This window comes from Pseudorca crassidens, chromosome 10 (assembly GCF_039906515.1).
Source record: "Pseudorca crassidens isolate mPseCra1 chromosome 10, mPseCra1.hap1, whole genome shotgun sequence".
In the NCBI taxonomy this organism is placed as follows: Eukaryota; Metazoa; Chordata; class Mammalia; order Artiodactyla; family Delphinidae; genus Pseudorca; species Pseudorca crassidens.
In genome coordinates, this window is record NC_090305.1 from 39,454,501 (window position 1) to 39,471,120 (window position 16,620).

The 16,620-nt window shown below is 53.7% G+C and overlaps 1 protein-coding gene across 2 annotated transcripts in view; it reads right to left on the reverse strand.

The window, feature by feature from the left end:
* Positions 1–16,620, reverse strand: part of SCUBE3 (signal peptide, CUB domain and EGF like domain containing 3) — a 37,315-nt gene that overhangs the window by 4,425 nt on the left and 16,270 nt on the right. Inside the window, exons 4-22 of one of the 2 annotated variants that reach the window (XM_067753243.1) lie at positions 16,143–16,277; positions 15,042–15,167; positions 14,733–14,849; positions 12,529–12,576; positions 10,113–10,229; positions 8,047–8,169; positions 7,418–7,534; positions 6,792–6,917; positions 6,379–6,495; positions 6,138–6,242; positions 5,734–5,850; positions 5,240–5,398; positions 4,761–4,976; positions 4,247–4,408; positions 3,873–4,040; positions 3,204–3,365; positions 2,568–2,765; positions 1,743–1,895; positions 1,541–1,620 (exon numbers count right to left, since the gene is read on the reverse strand). In XM_067753243.1, coding sequence (XP_067609344.1) covers positions 1,541–1,620; positions 1,743–1,895; positions 2,568–2,765; positions 3,204–3,365; positions 3,873–4,040; positions 4,247–4,408; positions 4,761–4,976; positions 5,240–5,398; positions 5,734–5,850; positions 6,138–6,242; positions 6,379–6,495; positions 6,792–6,917; positions 7,418–7,534; positions 8,047–8,169; positions 10,113–10,229; positions 12,529–12,576; positions 14,733–14,849; positions 15,042–15,167; positions 16,143–16,277 — 2,546 coding nt within the window. The remainder of the gene's footprint in view (positions 1–1,540; positions 1,621–1,742; positions 1,896–2,567; positions 2,766–3,203; positions 3,366–3,872; positions 4,041–4,246; positions 4,409–4,760; positions 4,977–5,239; positions 5,399–5,733; positions 5,851–6,137; positions 6,243–6,378; positions 6,496–6,791; positions 6,918–7,417; positions 7,535–8,046; positions 8,170–10,112; positions 10,230–12,528; positions 12,577–14,732; positions 14,850–15,041; positions 15,168–16,142; positions 16,278–16,620) is intronic. The other variant, XM_067753244.1, reaches the window with a different exon arrangement.

Here is a 16,620-nt window from a genome sequence, read left to right on the forward strand (position 1 = left end):
ATATCCAGGGTCAGACCACTTCTCACTGTCTCCAGAGCTACCACCCCGTCCAAGCCACCGTCATCTCTCACGTGGCAATGGCCTCCTAACTGGTCTCCATGCTTCTACCTACCCTTGTCCTTCTACAGACTGTTCTCCCCTACAGCAGCCAGAATGACTTTTTTGGTTTTTAATTAGATCACGTCCTTCTTCTTTTCTAAACACTTCTCTGGTTTGTTTTTTTTTTAATTTATCTTTTATATCTTTATTGGAGTATAATTGCTTTACAATGGTGTGTTAGTTTCTGCTGTACAACAAAATGAATCAGCTAAATGTATACATATATCCCCATATCCCCTCCCTCTTGAGTCTGGTTTCTTTTATCACTCAGTAAAGCTGAATCCCTTTCATGGCCCATAGGCTGAATGTGATCTGTGCCCTGCTGTCTCTCCTCTATCCCCGTCTTGACTCTTCCTTACTCTGCTGAGCTGCACTGGCCTCAAGGTTCTTGAACATGCCACACGGCTCCCATGCTCCTGAGCTTGGAATGCTCCTCTCCTGATCCTCTAATGGGTAGCCTCTCACCTCCTTCAGGTCTCTTCTCCTCAGAGGCCTTCCCTGACCACCTCGTCTGAAACAGCAACGTGATGTGTGGAGAGCCTACTGGGTGCCAAGCACTGTGCATTAGGACTCAGCTCTTCTGGCTTCTAGGCTAGTGTTCTTTCCATTGCATCAGCAGATTTTTAAAACAAGGGGTGGAGCTTCCAGCCTCTCATCTCCACTTTAATCAAAATGGTGCCTCTACTTTATGCATTGGAGTTCCACAGCACATTTGATATAAGGATTCAGATGCTCTAAAAATTTTTGAAAAGCATTGCTGAAATTATACTCTTTGCAGTCTGCAAGTTCTAGATTTTTGTCATTGTGTCTCATTTTGATAATAATACAAAAATTATTTTATTTATCAGAAAGATAACTTTTTTGCATGGATAATTTATGAAGGATAATACTGTGACTAGGACTATATAGTTTCTTTAGTAAGATTTTCTCAAACTGGGATCCACAGACCTAGGTATCCAGACCATCCTTCAATGTTGGAAACATTCCTTTTCCTTTAAAAGAGGTCTATACCGAATTAACTCTGAGAAACACTGTACTAGATCTGCTGTTTTTCTGTGGGAACTGAGGAGGGAGTAAGGGAAGGCAGGGACTTATGCAAAAGCATCTTTCTAAACCACATTTTCCGTATATGTCTTGGTGGAAGAGGTCAAGGACATTTCATCTCCTCATCCTCCCTTCCTCTTCACCCAGAGTGTAAGACAGTGTGAGTGACACTGCAGTCAGATGGGCTTGGGCTCAAATCCCAGCTTTACCACTGGGCAAGTGCTCTAACTCTCTGTGCCTCAGTTTTCTCATCGGTAAAGTGGGAATGATGAAAGTACCTAGTTCATAGAGCTATTGTGTAAACCAAATGAAAATATTCAAGTAAGCACTTAGCATATTGCCTGCACATTGCTACGTGCTCATTAAACATTGGCCATCATTGTTCATATTCACTCACCTTTAAAATCTCCTGGTGGTTTTCAGATGCATAGAGCCGGCCGTCTCGCACAATGTCTTCTACCAGCTGTTCATAGTCCTCTGCAAGGTCAGCGAAGGAGAGGGGCTCAGGGGTGGGAACTCCTCCTGCTTCCTTGCTCCCCCCAAGACCCATGAGCCTCCCCTTTCTCACCCACTTCCCTGGCTCTTCTGCCCTTGCTCACCATCATAGGTAACGTAGGGAATCTGGAAGCCACGGGCGCTGTTGGCCTCACTTGTCTTGAAGTTGATCCAGAGCTTCCTGGAGCGGGCTGTGAAGGCGATGGGGCGCTCGTACGTCTGGCAGGTCTCATAGGTGGTAATGGAGGATGGGGAGGCTGGGAAGGCAAGCAGCAGGTCAGGAGAGAGGAGGGCAAGCTCTCCAAGTCCTCCTAGAGTAAGGAATCATGCTGACAGAGGCCCTCCCTCATGTATGTAGCTCCCCTACCCTCCAGCATACACATATTCTCTCTCAATGCCCTGGGCTTGTTACACAATTCCTCTGACATCCAGGTAGTCACACAGTGTAAGAAATTTGACATTTAAGTGAATGGAACAGTAAAAATACTAGAATATGGGCTTCCCTGGTGGCGCAGTGGTTGAGAGTCCGCCTGCCAATGCGGGGGACACGGGTTCGTGTCCGGGAGGATCCCACATGCCACGGAGCGGCTGGGCCCATGAGCCATGGCTGCTGGGCCTGCGCGTCCGGAGCCTGTGCTCCACAATGGGAGAGGCCACAACAGTGAGAGGCCCGTGTACCGCAAAAAAAAAAAAAAAAACAAAAAAAACTAGAATAGGAAAGTGACACATGTAAGACTATTGGAATTCTACTCCCAAAGCTGGCTTTCTTAACTCTGCTCTCCACCGAACACGTAGCATTCATTGCTGTTTTCCTTTGCTCCGAGGCCTCCCTCATCATTGCCCCAATTCTTCCAGCACCAATTTTTTTCTCTCTCCCTCCCAACCAGATTTGGACTGCCCTTCCCTGGCCCAACTCTGCAGCCACCCACAGTTCTTTCTCATGACGAGGACGTCCCCACACTCGTCCTCAGATGGCAGGAAGATCTCGGGTACCACGATAAGAATCTTGCGCTTGGGTGGGGGGTTGATGTTCCAGATGCACTCCACGCCGGCTGGGTAGTTGCCTGGGTAGTTGGGAGACTCGATATAGCCAGTGAACTCACCCAGCTCCCCACCACACTGGCGATCTGTAGGCCAAGCCCCGGTGGACAAAGCAAGAAAGAGAAGGGAAGTCAGTGGGGAAATAGGTTGGGGAAATTGAAGAGTTCTGAAGTGGAAATCAGATACATGTAGGCAGCCTCCTTCTTAGTCATCATCTCTTCTCCAAGTTCTGGGTCTCCCTTCCTTCCTGCCCTTTTAGTACCTTCTAATCTCACTCTACTTGTCCCTGCCTCCCCACTACCTGCCTCCCTCCTCTCCAGGGAGAGGGTGCTATAGGGCCCAGCCCAGCAACCCGTCTTGAGGTTGAGTGGGTTGGGGAGAGATGGAGGGTGGGACTTTCCTGCCCATCCACTGCCCAGCCCTGCTCCCTGTTGGTTTACTCCCTGCCCACCTCTGGCTTCCTCCCATGCCCACTGCTCCCAGGCCTCTCCACCCCATTTTCCACAGCCTGGCCTGACACATACTCTTGCACTGGGCCACACTGGTGGAGCCATCAAAGTCAGTGCTTGTGTTTCCTGGACAGCGGGTGCAGAAGTTCTGACGGAAGTCGGGCTGATAGGAGCCCATGGCACAGCGGATACAGCGATGGATGCTGGTGTTGTAGTAGTGCCCAGGGGAGCACTGGACTGCAGGCAAGGGGGAAGGGTAGGAGTTAAGATGGCAGGCAAGCGGGAGTTCTGGGGCAGGACACATTCATCGTAGAGAATGAATGAAGACGCCAGAGTTCCTTCTAGAGTCTCAACCTTCCCTAGTCAGGCCAGAATTTAAGCTCAGGGGAAAACGAACTTGACAGAGTGGTTGGCTACAGCGCCAATCCTGTTCTTTCAGGCACTGAGCACAGTCGCAAACCTGTACAGAAACTCATTTGTAGTATAGAGGGGAAGGTGACACCAGCTTTCCAAAGCAGAGGGGAAAGTAGAACTGTTACTTATTGCCCAATTCCCACGCTTGGGACTGGTGGAGGGTCAGGACGGGTCCTATGGGTAGGATGCGGGGGTTGGTCACGCAGCTGGGCCTTTCCCGGTTTGGAGAAGATGGTAGGGCAACATACTTGGGTCTACTCTGGGGACTTGGAGAGTTTTTTGGAAGTAGCTGGGGTTGGGGTCCTGTACCGAGGGGAGTAGCCCACTCACCTTTAGTGTCACAGTCTTGGAAGGAGGCGGCTCCCTCGTGCTTGGTGGTGAGGCTCCCACCGCACGGGAAGCACAGAGTCCGTCCCGCTTCAGGTTGGTAGGTGCCACGTGGACATGGCTGGCAGGGCTTGAAGCCATCTACAGAGTGTTGGCCAGGTGAGCACTGACCTGCAGTAAACCGAGGGCCCAACTCTGATGGGGATGTTCCTGGTCATCCCCACGGGGTCACCCAGTCTCAGGGGACAGAGGCACACACAAACAGGATGTTGACTAGGAGAGTGGCCTGGGGCCTGGGCCTGCCTTGGGAAATCCCATGCCCATGGGCGTCCCAGTGCCCACCCTACCCCACTCTGTATTGTTTGTTCCCCTGGCACCTGCACATGTGGTGACGTTGGTGGCTCCGAGAGGCCCGTGGGCATCACTCCCAGGGCAAAGGTCGCAGGAGAGCTGCCCTTCTCTCTCCTGGAAGGTGCCCGCCGGGCATGGTACACACTGCTCCGTCTGGCCGTGGTAATACGTTCCCTGCGGGCAGCTGACTGAGGGAGAGTCGGCCGCGCTAGCCACCCACCCCCCACCTATTTCCCACCACCCAGGTCTGGGACTCCCCTTCCCTCTCCCCCCAGATTCAAGGAGAATCTCTTTGTCTGGGAACAGACAGAATCCTGCTTGGGAGGATCAGGGGCCAAAGCCATGTGCAGGAGGGTTGGTGGCCTGACATGATGTCCCTCTAGATTTCAGCTTGGGACCAAGGAGTGGGGGATGATGGGCAGGAGTGTCTTGGCTGCCTCACAATTTGAGAGATGCAACCGAGGCCGTAAAGTGTCCTGCTCTGAACCAGACCCAAGCTGAGCCTTCCCTACTCCCCTGCTCCCCAGCAAGCTCCCTTACCACACTTGGCCCCAGAGCGGTGCTGCCCGGGCCTACAGGCCTCCACTGGTTCCGCTCGCTCCCCAGCTACTGGGCCTGGTTTGTGGGCCAGCTCATAATCAAGGCCTGCCAGGCGCAGTAGGAAGCGGTCCTGGTTGATGGACTTTCTAAGCATCTTCAGAGACCCTTTCAGCCGCCGTTCCATCTGCTGTCGCAGGCAGGGCAGCCCACAGCCAGCTGGTGGGGGATGGTGTTATGAGTCAGAGAAGGAAGAGAAAGAAAGAGAAGGAAGAGAAAGAAAGAGTCCCTCCTCCCTGTGAGCAGGAGGGCAAGGAAGCAAAGCTAGGAGCTAGGAGGGTCGTGGTGAGAGGGACTGGCTCCTGGGCTTGGCCTTAGGCAGGGTCTGCCCTTAATACAGGCTCTGCCCCTTCCTTCACTGCTGTTTGCCCATCTCTGCCCTCCCCTTTCCACCCTCCTCCCAACGGTGTCCCAAGTCCCACCTGTGGTTTCTTCGGCTCTGACTTCTGCCTCCAGTTCCAGGGTGAGCCGAGTGACTTCCTTGCCTGGAGGGGTCCGGGCCCGCCGGCCCTTGCCCTTCCGAGAGGAGTCACACTTGAGGTGGATGAAGGTGACCTGGCAGTCAGAGCAGGGGGCACCACCTGGGGGAGAGGCCTTGTCAACCTCAGGGGCACCCCCTGGAGACAGGGAATGTTCTTACTCCCAGCTCTCACTTTTCCACCCCAACTCAGACAGATCTCACCAGATCTCTGACTATAACTATCTCAATTCTCTTTTAGTCTAAGATACTAATCAGTTGGTGGGGGGATATCCTAGGACTTCCTTGGACCCTATGCCTACAACCGCTTCTTCCCCTGTTCTGTCCAGAATTCAGGGTGCCAGTGGGTTTTTGGAGATCCCACTAAGCAGAAGAGCTGAGGGGTGGGAAGGGTTTGGTGGCCAGATAGCCCATTGGAGTGGAGTCCCCAGTCCAGACCTGGCCCCAGGATTCTGCTGGCCTCCTCCGTTTTGCCTTTGTTTCTCAGGTGCAAACGGCATTTGGCATCTTTGATCTTGAAGGAAGCCCGCTGTTTAACCGTCAGCACTGCAGCCTCTAGAGGGATGGCAGAGCTCAGCACAGCCTGGGGGTCCCTTGAGGGTGGGGGCTGCTACAGAGGATGTTGGGAAGCTGGGGCCAGGGGCTTGGCTGGAGGAGAGGGATTATGAAAGCCAAGGGCATCGGCTGTTAAGGGTAGAGGGAGCAAGGCAGCAGGGCTGGAGAATTACAGAGGAAAAAAGGGGATCCAGGAAAAAGTAAGGCCAGGAGAATTCATAAGGAAGAGAAATAGGGGTTAATAAGCCAGAGAGTAGCATGAACAAGGCCTCTGGGCTGGTGCTCACCATGGCAGTGGTTGGAGTTTGTGCTGTTCCCAGTGTGGCCAGCTCGGCCTGGAGCAGCCCTGGGGCTGGGGATGCCACAGCTCACGGTGAAGCCATTCTCAGACTCTGAGAGAAGGGGGCTGTCACAGCTCTGACCTGCCCCCTGACCCCCACTGGCTGGAGGAATCCAAGGGGACCAGAGGAGCTGCCTAAACAGCCAGCCTTCCTCCCTGCCAGCCCTCCAGCAACCTCCTCTCTGTACCTGGCAAAAACCGGGCCCGGGAGGGGCAGCTCAGGGCACAGGTGTCCTTCTTCCCAGACCGACTGCAGCTGATCATGGCTTTCGAGGCACCAGGACTACTGTGACACTTTACTGGCTCTAGGAAGTGGAGAGAAGCCTGAGGAGGAGAGGGTCTTCCTCTCCCGCCCTCTCTGTCAGTCCTTCAGTCAAGTAATTAGGAGGAAGAGAATTAGCTACATATAGAACTGCAACTGTACACGGAGATGAATGAAGGGATTATTTACCAGGAACTTCACATCTCAAATGGCTACATTCTTCATCTCCTACTACCTCATACCTTCCTCAGTATGGAACTCCACATTTCCCAGGACCCCCAACTACCCCCCACCCTGAAACTGCAGTTCAAGACTCAGCCAGCAGAGGGCGCTGCCCACCTGTGCAATCCTTCCCGTTCCAGTGCAGCCGGCCCTGGCCTGCTGGGCAGGTACACTGGTAGCTGCCAGGAGTGTTGATGCAGCCAAAGCGGCAACCTCCCCGGTTGATACTGCACTCATCCACATCTGGGCGAGGGAGGAGGGAGACACAGACAAACAATGTGGGGGGGAAGTAGGAGCCAGAGAGTGGGCAGTGAGTGAGGACCTTTGGTTAGAGTTCCAGGCACTCTGAGATGATTCCCGGCCCGAGAAGAGCTCAAACCTAGGACCTCCTTCCCTTATCTCTGTTCCCAGTCAAAAGAAGGACTGAGAAGCGGCCAAGCTAACAAGCTTTTTAAAGCCTTCCACTCCTACCTACCAGTGGGGCTGTAATTCGGAAGCTAAGGATGGGAGTCAAGAGGCAGTGATGGGGATGGGAGACAGAAGTTTCGGAAACAGGATGCTGTTCCCTGATACTCTAATCTCTCAATTGTCTTAATCTCTCCCACTTCATCATGATGAATGCAGACATGGCACATGCACCTGGGGATTGCCCACAGCCACCAGCCAACTCAGGGACTCGTTCAGTTGAAGGGTGAGGAGTTGAGAGGGGCTGGGTGGCTGAGGGTCCAGGTTTGCTGACTTACCCCCACAGTGGGTGACACCATACAGTAGGTAGCCGTGATGGCAGAGGCACTGGAAGCTCCCTGGCGTGTTGACACATATGTGGTCACAGGTTCGATCAAAGGAACACTCGTCTATATCTGGAAGAGCAAGGTTTCAAGCCGCTGAATCTGTCTTGAGGCACATGACCCTGTGACTCTGTGCTCAGGTGAAGGGCCCCAGGGAGGGGCCTTGGCTCTCTCCCTTAAACTGAAAAGCGTTCCTACCTCTGGCCCAGCCCTAAGATCAGCAATTCAGCAATGCCTACCCACCCCCTAAGCCCGCTCCATTTGGAGTCTTTGGAGTCAGGAACTCTTGAGGTCCGGTGCCTATGGATCAGGGCCACCACGTGTGGTTAGACTGGTCAGATCCTGCCAAGGATATGAACTGGGGTGAAATCCATCCCTCGCTTCTTGCCAAGCCATGTGCCCCAGCGTAGAGCTGGTGTGCCCAGAGGAAGGGGCACATTTGCTAATTCACAGCACAACGCTACCTATGGAGACTCTCCACAGTGTCCTTTGAGCTTCTCAGGCTCTGGCCCTCTGGCCTCTTTGAAGCTCTCCTACCCCGAGAAACTCTCCAAAGGGTTTGTCCTTGGCCCAAGTCTGCTCACCCTGGCAGTTCCTCTCATTGATGAGAAGCTTATAGCCCTTCTTGCAGCTGCATTCGAAGCTGCCCACTGTGTTGCGGCAAATGTGGTCACAGCCCCCATTGTTCAAGCGGCACTCATCTATGTCTGGGGAGGCAGGGCAAAGGAGAGAGAATCAGAGTAATACTGAAGGCTGGGGACAAATAGGGAGACAAGATCCCTCCCTCCCTCACAGAGACAGGGAGAATCAAGGAGAGCCCTGGGCCTGCCTCTTTCTCTCTCCCGTCTCTGTTTCTCCCCCTTTCAGGGTATCTGTGGCCATTAGTAACAACCTTGTTTCCTGAGACTGAGTCTTCTTAGAAGGGGAAAGATGGGAACCAGTGTCAGGCCCTCAGGTAATTGCCTAGAAGTAGGTGGGCACCTGACCTACAGGGGGCTAGTCCATGCCCCTCACTCTGCCACTGACAGCCCCTCCCAAGAAAGCTGGTGGACAGGGTTTATCCCCTTACTGTCCCCCACCCCTGCCTGCCATAAGAGCACGGTGGGGGGGGGGGGCGGGGGGCAGAGAGGTGGAGATTCAAAGGGGCAGCGCTTCAGAGAGGAGGAGCTAGAAGAGAGGCCAGGCAGGGAGGACAGGAGAGCCAGTGAGGCTGGGGAGCTGATGGGGGGAGGGGTGGGGGCCAGGCAGGGGGCTGGGCTGTGAGAGGTCTGGAGAGACTCAGGCCTGAGGCAGCTTTCAGCACTAAGAAGGGAAGGGAAGGAGGGGGGTGTGAGCGGCTTCCTTCCTGAGGTCAAGTTCCCCAAGCGGGTGGCAGACAGGACCCAGGCTGCTCACCCCTACTTGGGGGAGGGGGCAGAGGGGGCAGTCTTCCACTTCACTCTTAGCATACCTGTCAACAGTCCTTCCTAGCAGCAAACCTCTCAGCTCTGGCTGTCTGACCTGCGGCCCCAGCCCTCCCCCGCACCCCAACCTCCTCCGAGGCCTCTCTACCAGCTGTTGGGCCAAAAGACACAAAGAGCAAGCCCAGGCCTTCCTCCAGTCCCCACTCCTTGTGACCAAGGGACACAGACCTGATGAATCACAATTTTCAGTATGGCTACCCTCCCTTTTTCCTCCCCCGCTCCACCCTTCCCCTAAACCTGGCTAATTAAAAGGTGGGGAAAATAGAATGGACAATGTGGGACATTATACCATAATAATAGCTAACACAGAGTGTTCCCCATTTGCCAGGCACTGTTCTAAGACTTTACATATAGTTTATATGTAACTCATTTAATCCTTACAACATTCCTATGAGGCAAGCACTTTACTTGGTGAAACTGAGGTGCAGAGACACTAAGTAACTAGCCCAGGATTGCAGAGTTAATAAGAGGCAGAGCTGGAATCTGAACCCAGGCAGCCAAGCTCCAGCATCAGTGCTCCCAACTGCTACCCTAATCTCCCTCTGACCAGGAGAGCCTTTCCTCGGGGAAGGTCTGGGGAATGTGGGTTAAGAAGGTTATGGAACACACCTGTGACCTTGTGCATACATAGTCAGGGCTCAAATATCCTTCTAGACCCAGGAACAAACGTGAATGGCACGTTCATTAACCAAGAGGGTTAGGGACCCATAGGGGAAATGGGAATAAGAGTAAGGAAAACAAAGTGGGGCAGGGGCAGGGACACTAAGGAACTGGCTGGACTTTTTTTCTTTTTTTTTTTTTGCGGTACGTGGGCCTCTCACTGTTGTGGCCTCTCCCGCTGTGGAGCACAGGCTCCAGATGCGCAGGCTCAGCGGCCATGGCTCACGGGCCCAGCCTCTCCACGGCACGTGGGATCTTCCCGGACCGGGGCGCGAACCCGTGTCCCCTGCATCGGCAGGCGGGCTCTCAACCACTGTGCTACCAGGGAAGCCCCAGGCTAGACTTTTTTTGTGCCCCTTGAACTGAGATGGGGAAAGGCGGGCAGGAGACAAGCCTTAGTCACAGCCTCAGTTATTTACAATCAGGATCGTCTCCAGGGGCTTGAGTAGGTCCCACAATAGGTACCGTATCTCTGGTCCCAACCTCAGCCCCTTACCCTTACACTCCTGTCCTCCAAAAACCCTTACCTTTGCAGGTCTTCCTGTCCGGCTGCAGCATGAAGCCCACAGGGCAGCTGCAGTGGACGCCCGTCGCTGCATCGTGGCACTTACTGTCGCAGCCCCCGTTGTTAACAGCACAGGTCTCTGTTTAGGAGGGAGGTGGGAGATGGTAAGCTGGTTATCAGCTCGGAGGAGTCCCAAACGTGAGGGTATAGGAGGGAGCACAGAGGCCCAAGGGAAGGCCTTAGCCTCCCTGTGCTTTAGAAGGAGCATTAAGTGGAGGCTCCCAGCCCCCTTCCTCCCATCACTCCCACCCCCATCCCCTCACAAGTACAGCCAAGCAGTCCACTTCCCTGCCCCCTACTTGATTGAAACAAGGTGGACAGCAGTGAGGCAGGTACAAGCCAGAGCTGTCAGGCAGGAATGTGCTGAGGGGGTGGAGGAGGTAGAGAGGGGAGGGTGCAGGGAGGGATGGAAGCTAAGTAAGGGTGGTCCCCGCCGCCAGGGATCAAGAAGGGACAATAGGAGTTATCTCATTGGCGGGTGGGGGGTCATGGTGGGACAATCCTGGGAAGAGTGAGCCTGGTGATTCCTAAGACAGCTGAGAGATGACCGTCAATCCATTTCCCCTTCCTCCCTGCTCAGCTGTCTTAAGAAAGATCCCAGTTCCAGGACTGACTGCTCATCCTCAGAGGAGACAGCTAGTACTCCATCATTTCCCAGCCCCTTCCTGGCTACCTCCAACTCCTCCCAGGCCCTCCTCTTAGTTCCAGAGGGAGATAAGCTGGCTGTTCTGTTGTTGTTTTACTTTCCTAATGGGGGAAATACTGTCTAGGCTAGGGGAGGGGGCAAAAGGAGAAGAATCCAGAGGAGAAGGAAGGGCGTAAGAAGATAGGTGAGAGAGTTAGAGAACCTCAGAGCTAAGTCTCTTCTGTTGACCCCTCCTGACTGATAAGCTTTCCCTCTGCTGAGAGGTTGGAGTTGGGGGAGTATGGATGGGCCACTCTCCCTATTTTCTGAATTCAGAGCAGGAGAAAAATAGAGGTTTAAACTGCAGCTCAGGAGAGTGAGATGAGCCCAGGAGAAAAAACATCAGCTCAAACAGTGCAAGGCCCTGACGCAGGGACTGTGAGGGAGGTGTGGTCCATCCTCTGGGGGGCCTAGAATTCTCCCATTAGAGAGACAGAATCCTGAGGCCTCCACTAGGGAAGAGAGGAGAGAGGTTCTCAGAAGCAGGGGAGCTGAATGAGAAAAGCGCTGGAAAGTACTATCATCTTCTTGAATCCTTGACTCCTAAAATTCAGGCCCAACGCTTGTCACTGAGGAGACCAGCAAAGCGAAGACTCCAGAAGAAGCCCAACTCTGCCTGTGGGTCCCTGGTCATGCCCTGGACCCTCAAATGCCCAGGTCTGGGAGCAGCCACCGTGGGATCTCCTATGTGCCACTCCCACATTAAGTCTCTCCTAAGGTTCCCCGAGACCATGGGAAGAACCTAGGAGGGAACCTTGACTTCAGGCTCCAAGCCCAGCCATCCCCCACAAGAGTGGTCTTAGCATAAGAAGAAACCCTCTAAGCCCTGGAGCAGGGAGAGGGGAACAGAGATCCTGCAACAAGTCTAGTCAATTCTGAGGGATCCAGGATGGGGAGCAAGCAGAGCTGGCACGCTGACCATCCCAGGCTGGACCAGGAAGCTGGGCACAGCTGCCTGCCCCTGCAGGGCAGAGCTCTCCAGAGGGCCTCTCTGGCTGCCTCAAACCTCTGCTCTTCAGGCTGTGTATTTAAATCACAGTTTAATCTGTGCTTATTCTGTGTCAGGCACTTAGTAGATGCTATAATGCTCTATCTCCATCATCACAGCAATACTAAGAGAGGACTCTTATTCTCCCTCTTTTACAGAAGAGTAAACTGAGGATCAGAGAGGAAAGCAGCTTGCTGAAGGTGGCACACTGAGAAGGTGGCAGAGCCAGGATTCAAACTCGGGTCTGTCTGAACTCAAATGTCGTGCACTTAACCATTATGGTGGGAGAGAATGGTGAGTGATGCTGGGACTGTGAGCTAATACGGGTAAGAACCCAAGGAGGGGATGGCATCTAACCCTATCCCACCCCGATCTCAGTGGGCACGATGGGTAAGTGCAGCTGGCTGGGTCTTTAGCTGTGTAGAAGGCAGAGAAAGGGAGGGGGCAGATGGCTGGGAAGGGGTGAGGTGTTAGAAGGTGGGACAAAGGAGCAGGAGAGGAAGGAGAGTGACAGGATCATAGAAAGAAAACCAACATGAAGGCTCCCAGGCCAGCTCGTGGGGACTCAGGTTTCCTGTCACTCAATGGGCCCGGTACCCAGGCTGCCAGGGGAGCCCGTGGGCATGCGGTTAGTGGGAGCCCCAGCGGGTTAGCCCTTCCCCTAGCAAGCCAGCGAGAGCAAGTGGAGAGAGCAGACATATTTACCATTAGAAACGGCCTGAGGGGGGATGTGCTGCTCTAGCCGCCTTTCCCCTGTTTGACATTGTAAAAAAGCTGTTTAGATGCTGCGCGGGAGCTACTGTGGCCCTCTGTGCCCCAACCCCTCCCCACCCTCCTCCTCCCTGCAGGCCCAAACCGCTGGCCCCAAATGATGAGCTCTGAGACTCCTACACTTCATTCCCCAGGGTTGTCCTGCCTGGTATCCTCCAAGAAGCCAGGCTCCCACCGAGTGACTGATGGGAAGCTGAGTCTCAGAGAGGGGCAGTCATGGGCCCAGTACTACGCAGCATGCCAAAGGCAGAGCTGGGATGCAACCTCAAGTCTTATAGGCTGCCAGATCCCAAACCCCAGAGGGTGCCCACCCTTTCTGCTAAACCGTACCGCCCTCTCAGCCCCCCCACTAAATCTGGATGTCCTGATGGCCCCGAACAACGAAGTTTCCTTCTACCAGGGCTGGGGAGAAAAATGAGATACAGGTCAAGGTAAAATCAGTTCTACTGGAGAAGAGGGAGAGGAACTTGGAAAGGACATAGCTATGAACCTTAGAACAGCCTCATTTGCTCTCTTCTGCCTCACTTGGCCATGGCCCAGAGGGTGGAATGGATCTTGACTAGAGAAGAGCTCAAGCTTAACAGGAGTATTTTCAAAAGCAGCCGTGCCCAGGACTATCTAAACAGAAAGACATCAGAGAGGGACCTGGCCTCACACCCATGGGCCCCAAGTTCTGTCCTAATCATGCAGCTTTTCTTTGGGGACTGCATGCAATTTCTTCTGGGAGTCTCTAGGATGTGTGAGTGTGTCCAGGGCATTGTAGGAGGTTTGGAAAGCAGAAGAATTAGACTTATGAGGGAAGAAACGAAAGGAGCTGGAACAAACCAGCCTGGAGAAGGCAACATGAAGACCCAAAAATGTTCCAAGATTTGGGCGAGTTAGTTCAGAGGGAAACACGCAGCAAGAGAGATTTTAATTAAGGAGCTTTAGAACTGTGTGTGCAAGTCTCTGGAGCAGGTACCTGAGGGAGACCGTTAAGAGCACCGTCTGCTCCCCAGTTCTTGTGACTGGGGGAAAGGCAGTGCTCTCTGCAGAGACGGGGTGGGTCTCTGGAGTGAGATGGGAGAGAGTCTGGTTCTGAACCGGAATATCTTGTCTCTCATAAACACACCAAGTGACTGTGTTCACACCTTCCCATCCCCAGCATGTTGTATCCCATGAGATGAACGTCCATTCATAAATATCCGTGCCCACAGGACAAGCTTGCCCCTGCCTGGCTCAACACAGCCTTTCCCCCAAACTCTCCGCGTTCATTTCCCACTTTTCCAAGGGGACACCCTGTCCCACTGTCTTTCTCAGCACTCTGTGAGCACATAGCAATTGGCCTTCACAAACAACAACAACAATAAAAACTAAAGACTTTTAGAGAATTAGGAATTAAGGAACTGAACTCATCTACGGGACCTAAAGATATGTGAGGTAAGGCCTAGGAATTCAGGACAAGGGGTCCAGGGGTTAAGAAGGCCCCAAACCAGGGTGAGAGGGAAGGGATGCTGGAATTGGCGAGGAAGTGGGAAGGCTACAGGCAGAGCTCCACTGGAATGTGGAGGAGAGAGGAGGAAATGGGGGCCTAGGGTAAGAGGACTGGAAGGGAGATTTAGAGGAGAGCAAGGAGAGAGAGGAAAAGATACCTGGAGCCAGGAAACCCCATTTGTCAGTTCAAGGCTGGTTGTTCCAGGAAAGAGCACTCTGTCCCACCCTCAGTTCCAGAGTGGGGACACTGGGTTGTGACAGCTCCCATCTTACCATACTTGTCAACCAGGGCCTCTGCTCAGGCTTAATCCATTGCATTGCCCCAGCTTTCCTCCCCCTTCTCAACCACGGCCTGCGTCAACAAGCACCTCTGCTAATTATTCCCAACCTGGCAACACTTTATCCCGGATTAAGAGGATGGTGAGGCTCCCAGGGGCGGGACAGCAGGACAAATGGGTGGGGGAGGGGAGGAGGGTCAGGTGAGCCCTTCAGTCTCTCAGAGTCGTCTCTCACTAGACCTGGCATTGTCTGGGTCTTCAACCCACTCACCAGTCATTCTGCTCTCAGCACCCGGGCCCCATGTGTTCCCCCCTCCCCTGGTTCCCAAGGGCCCCTACCCCCACCCCCATCACAGGTGGACTGAGTTCTCCACTGGCCTCACCCACCGATGCACGTCTTCCCGTCGGTATGGAGCACAAACTTGACGTGGCAGCCGCACCGGGGACCCTGCTCTGTGTCATCGCACGTGTGCTGGCAGCCACCATTACCATAGTTGCACGTCACTGTGCAGAGAGGGCAGGAGGCCTGTCAGCTTGCTTCTCCCTGGGTACCCCAGTTCTCCATAACATGGAGACTGGTCCTCTAATCTAGCTGCCTCTCCCACGCTCTCTTTTCTTCCCACCTCTTGCTGCCAAGGCCCCACGCCCTTCCTCTTTGTCTCCCCTTCTCCCCCACTGCCATCCCAGTTATCTCACATTTACAGTCCCGCTGGTTCTTGGTGAGCTCGAAGCCAGGGCGGCATTCGCAGGCAATACCCCCTTTGGGTGTCTCCCGGCAAATGTGAGCACAGCCGTGGTTCTTGTTCATGCAATTCATTCCTTCTAAAAGGGAAGAGGAGGGCGGTGAATGTTCTGTACTCCTGCACGCCTAGAGGAAGAGAAACTGGAAGGGATAGCTGGGGCCTAGGGAAGTGGGAGGATTTCACTGAGGCTACAACACAGAGACTGGCTCCCCCTCACAGGGCCCCTGTCCTGCCCATAGAGCTGGGTGCTAATGAGCAGAGCTCAGAACTAATCTGAATGAGATATAAGTATTGACAGCCAGCCTCCCAACCCTGCATGATCACCCTCTCCTTCAAACAACCAAAAACTAGTGTCTAACAGCTGCCCAGCACTGTGCTGGCACTGGGTGGATCTAGGAAAGATCCAGAAAAATGTAAGACATGATCTCTTTCCTCAAAGAGCTTACAGTCAAAGTGGGAAGAAGATAAGTAACACTTATCATGTGAGTGAGGAGTAATTAGTACAGATAATCACTATACGTCTTATTCAACAAGTATTTATTAAGCTCCTACTACAAGCAGGGCAGTATGTTAGGTTCTGGGGATACGAAGATGAATTAGGCATAGTCTCTGCCCTCAGGGATGTCACAGTCGGCGGGGGTGGGAGGGTAATGGCGGAGTCACAGAAACAGACAACACATACCCCACTACGCCTGCCTGACCCTCCCAAGCCAATCCAAGGAATAAGGCATGGGTGAGGTCCTCTCAGATAGCATCGGCTTACGGCTCAGCCATCTACAATTAGGAGCGACACTCATCTAGGGCCTGGACACAGAGGATGTCCCATGGTAGCCTCAATCCCATACTGACCCCCAGCCCCAAGTGAATTCTCCCAGATTTTCCTGTAACCCCAAGTATCTGTCCATGGAACCCTTAGGATGTAATTGGGTTGAGGGACAAGAGAAGAAAGAGTAGCAGAGGGTGGGACCTAGGGGTCACTGAGGGGAAGCTCCAGAGCAGGTGGAGAGAGAAGCCTGGGAGTGCAGGGCTGGGCCCTCCCAGGTCACAGGCTGACCTTCCGGCCGCTGGATGCAGGTGTGCTGGTTGTCGCTGAGGAAGAAGCCCTCCCGGCAGTGGCACTCATAACTGCCCATCATGTTGACACAGCTCTGCTGACAGCCACCGTTGCCCTCGGCACACTCGTCCACATCTGTGCAGGATAGGTGGTTGGTGAGGCCGTGGGTGCGGGCCAGGGTCTGGTCATGCGCTGGGACTTCAGCACCCAGGGCTGAAAGCAGTCTTAAGAATCCAGCACACACGCACATTCCCTCCACGGAAATCCAACTCCCAGCCTTACGCTAGGCAGTTCTCACCCACTCATCAGCTAACGTTCCACTGCTTGTGAAGAGGCCACCCTAAGAGGGAAGAGCTGGGGAGTTACGCAGGTGGGGAGGGGACATTCTAACATGGCCTCCCTTTCCTTCACCTGTTGAAATTGGGTCTGAAGGCGGAGGAGATTAGGAAAGGAGTCAGAGCAAGAGAAACAGAGATGA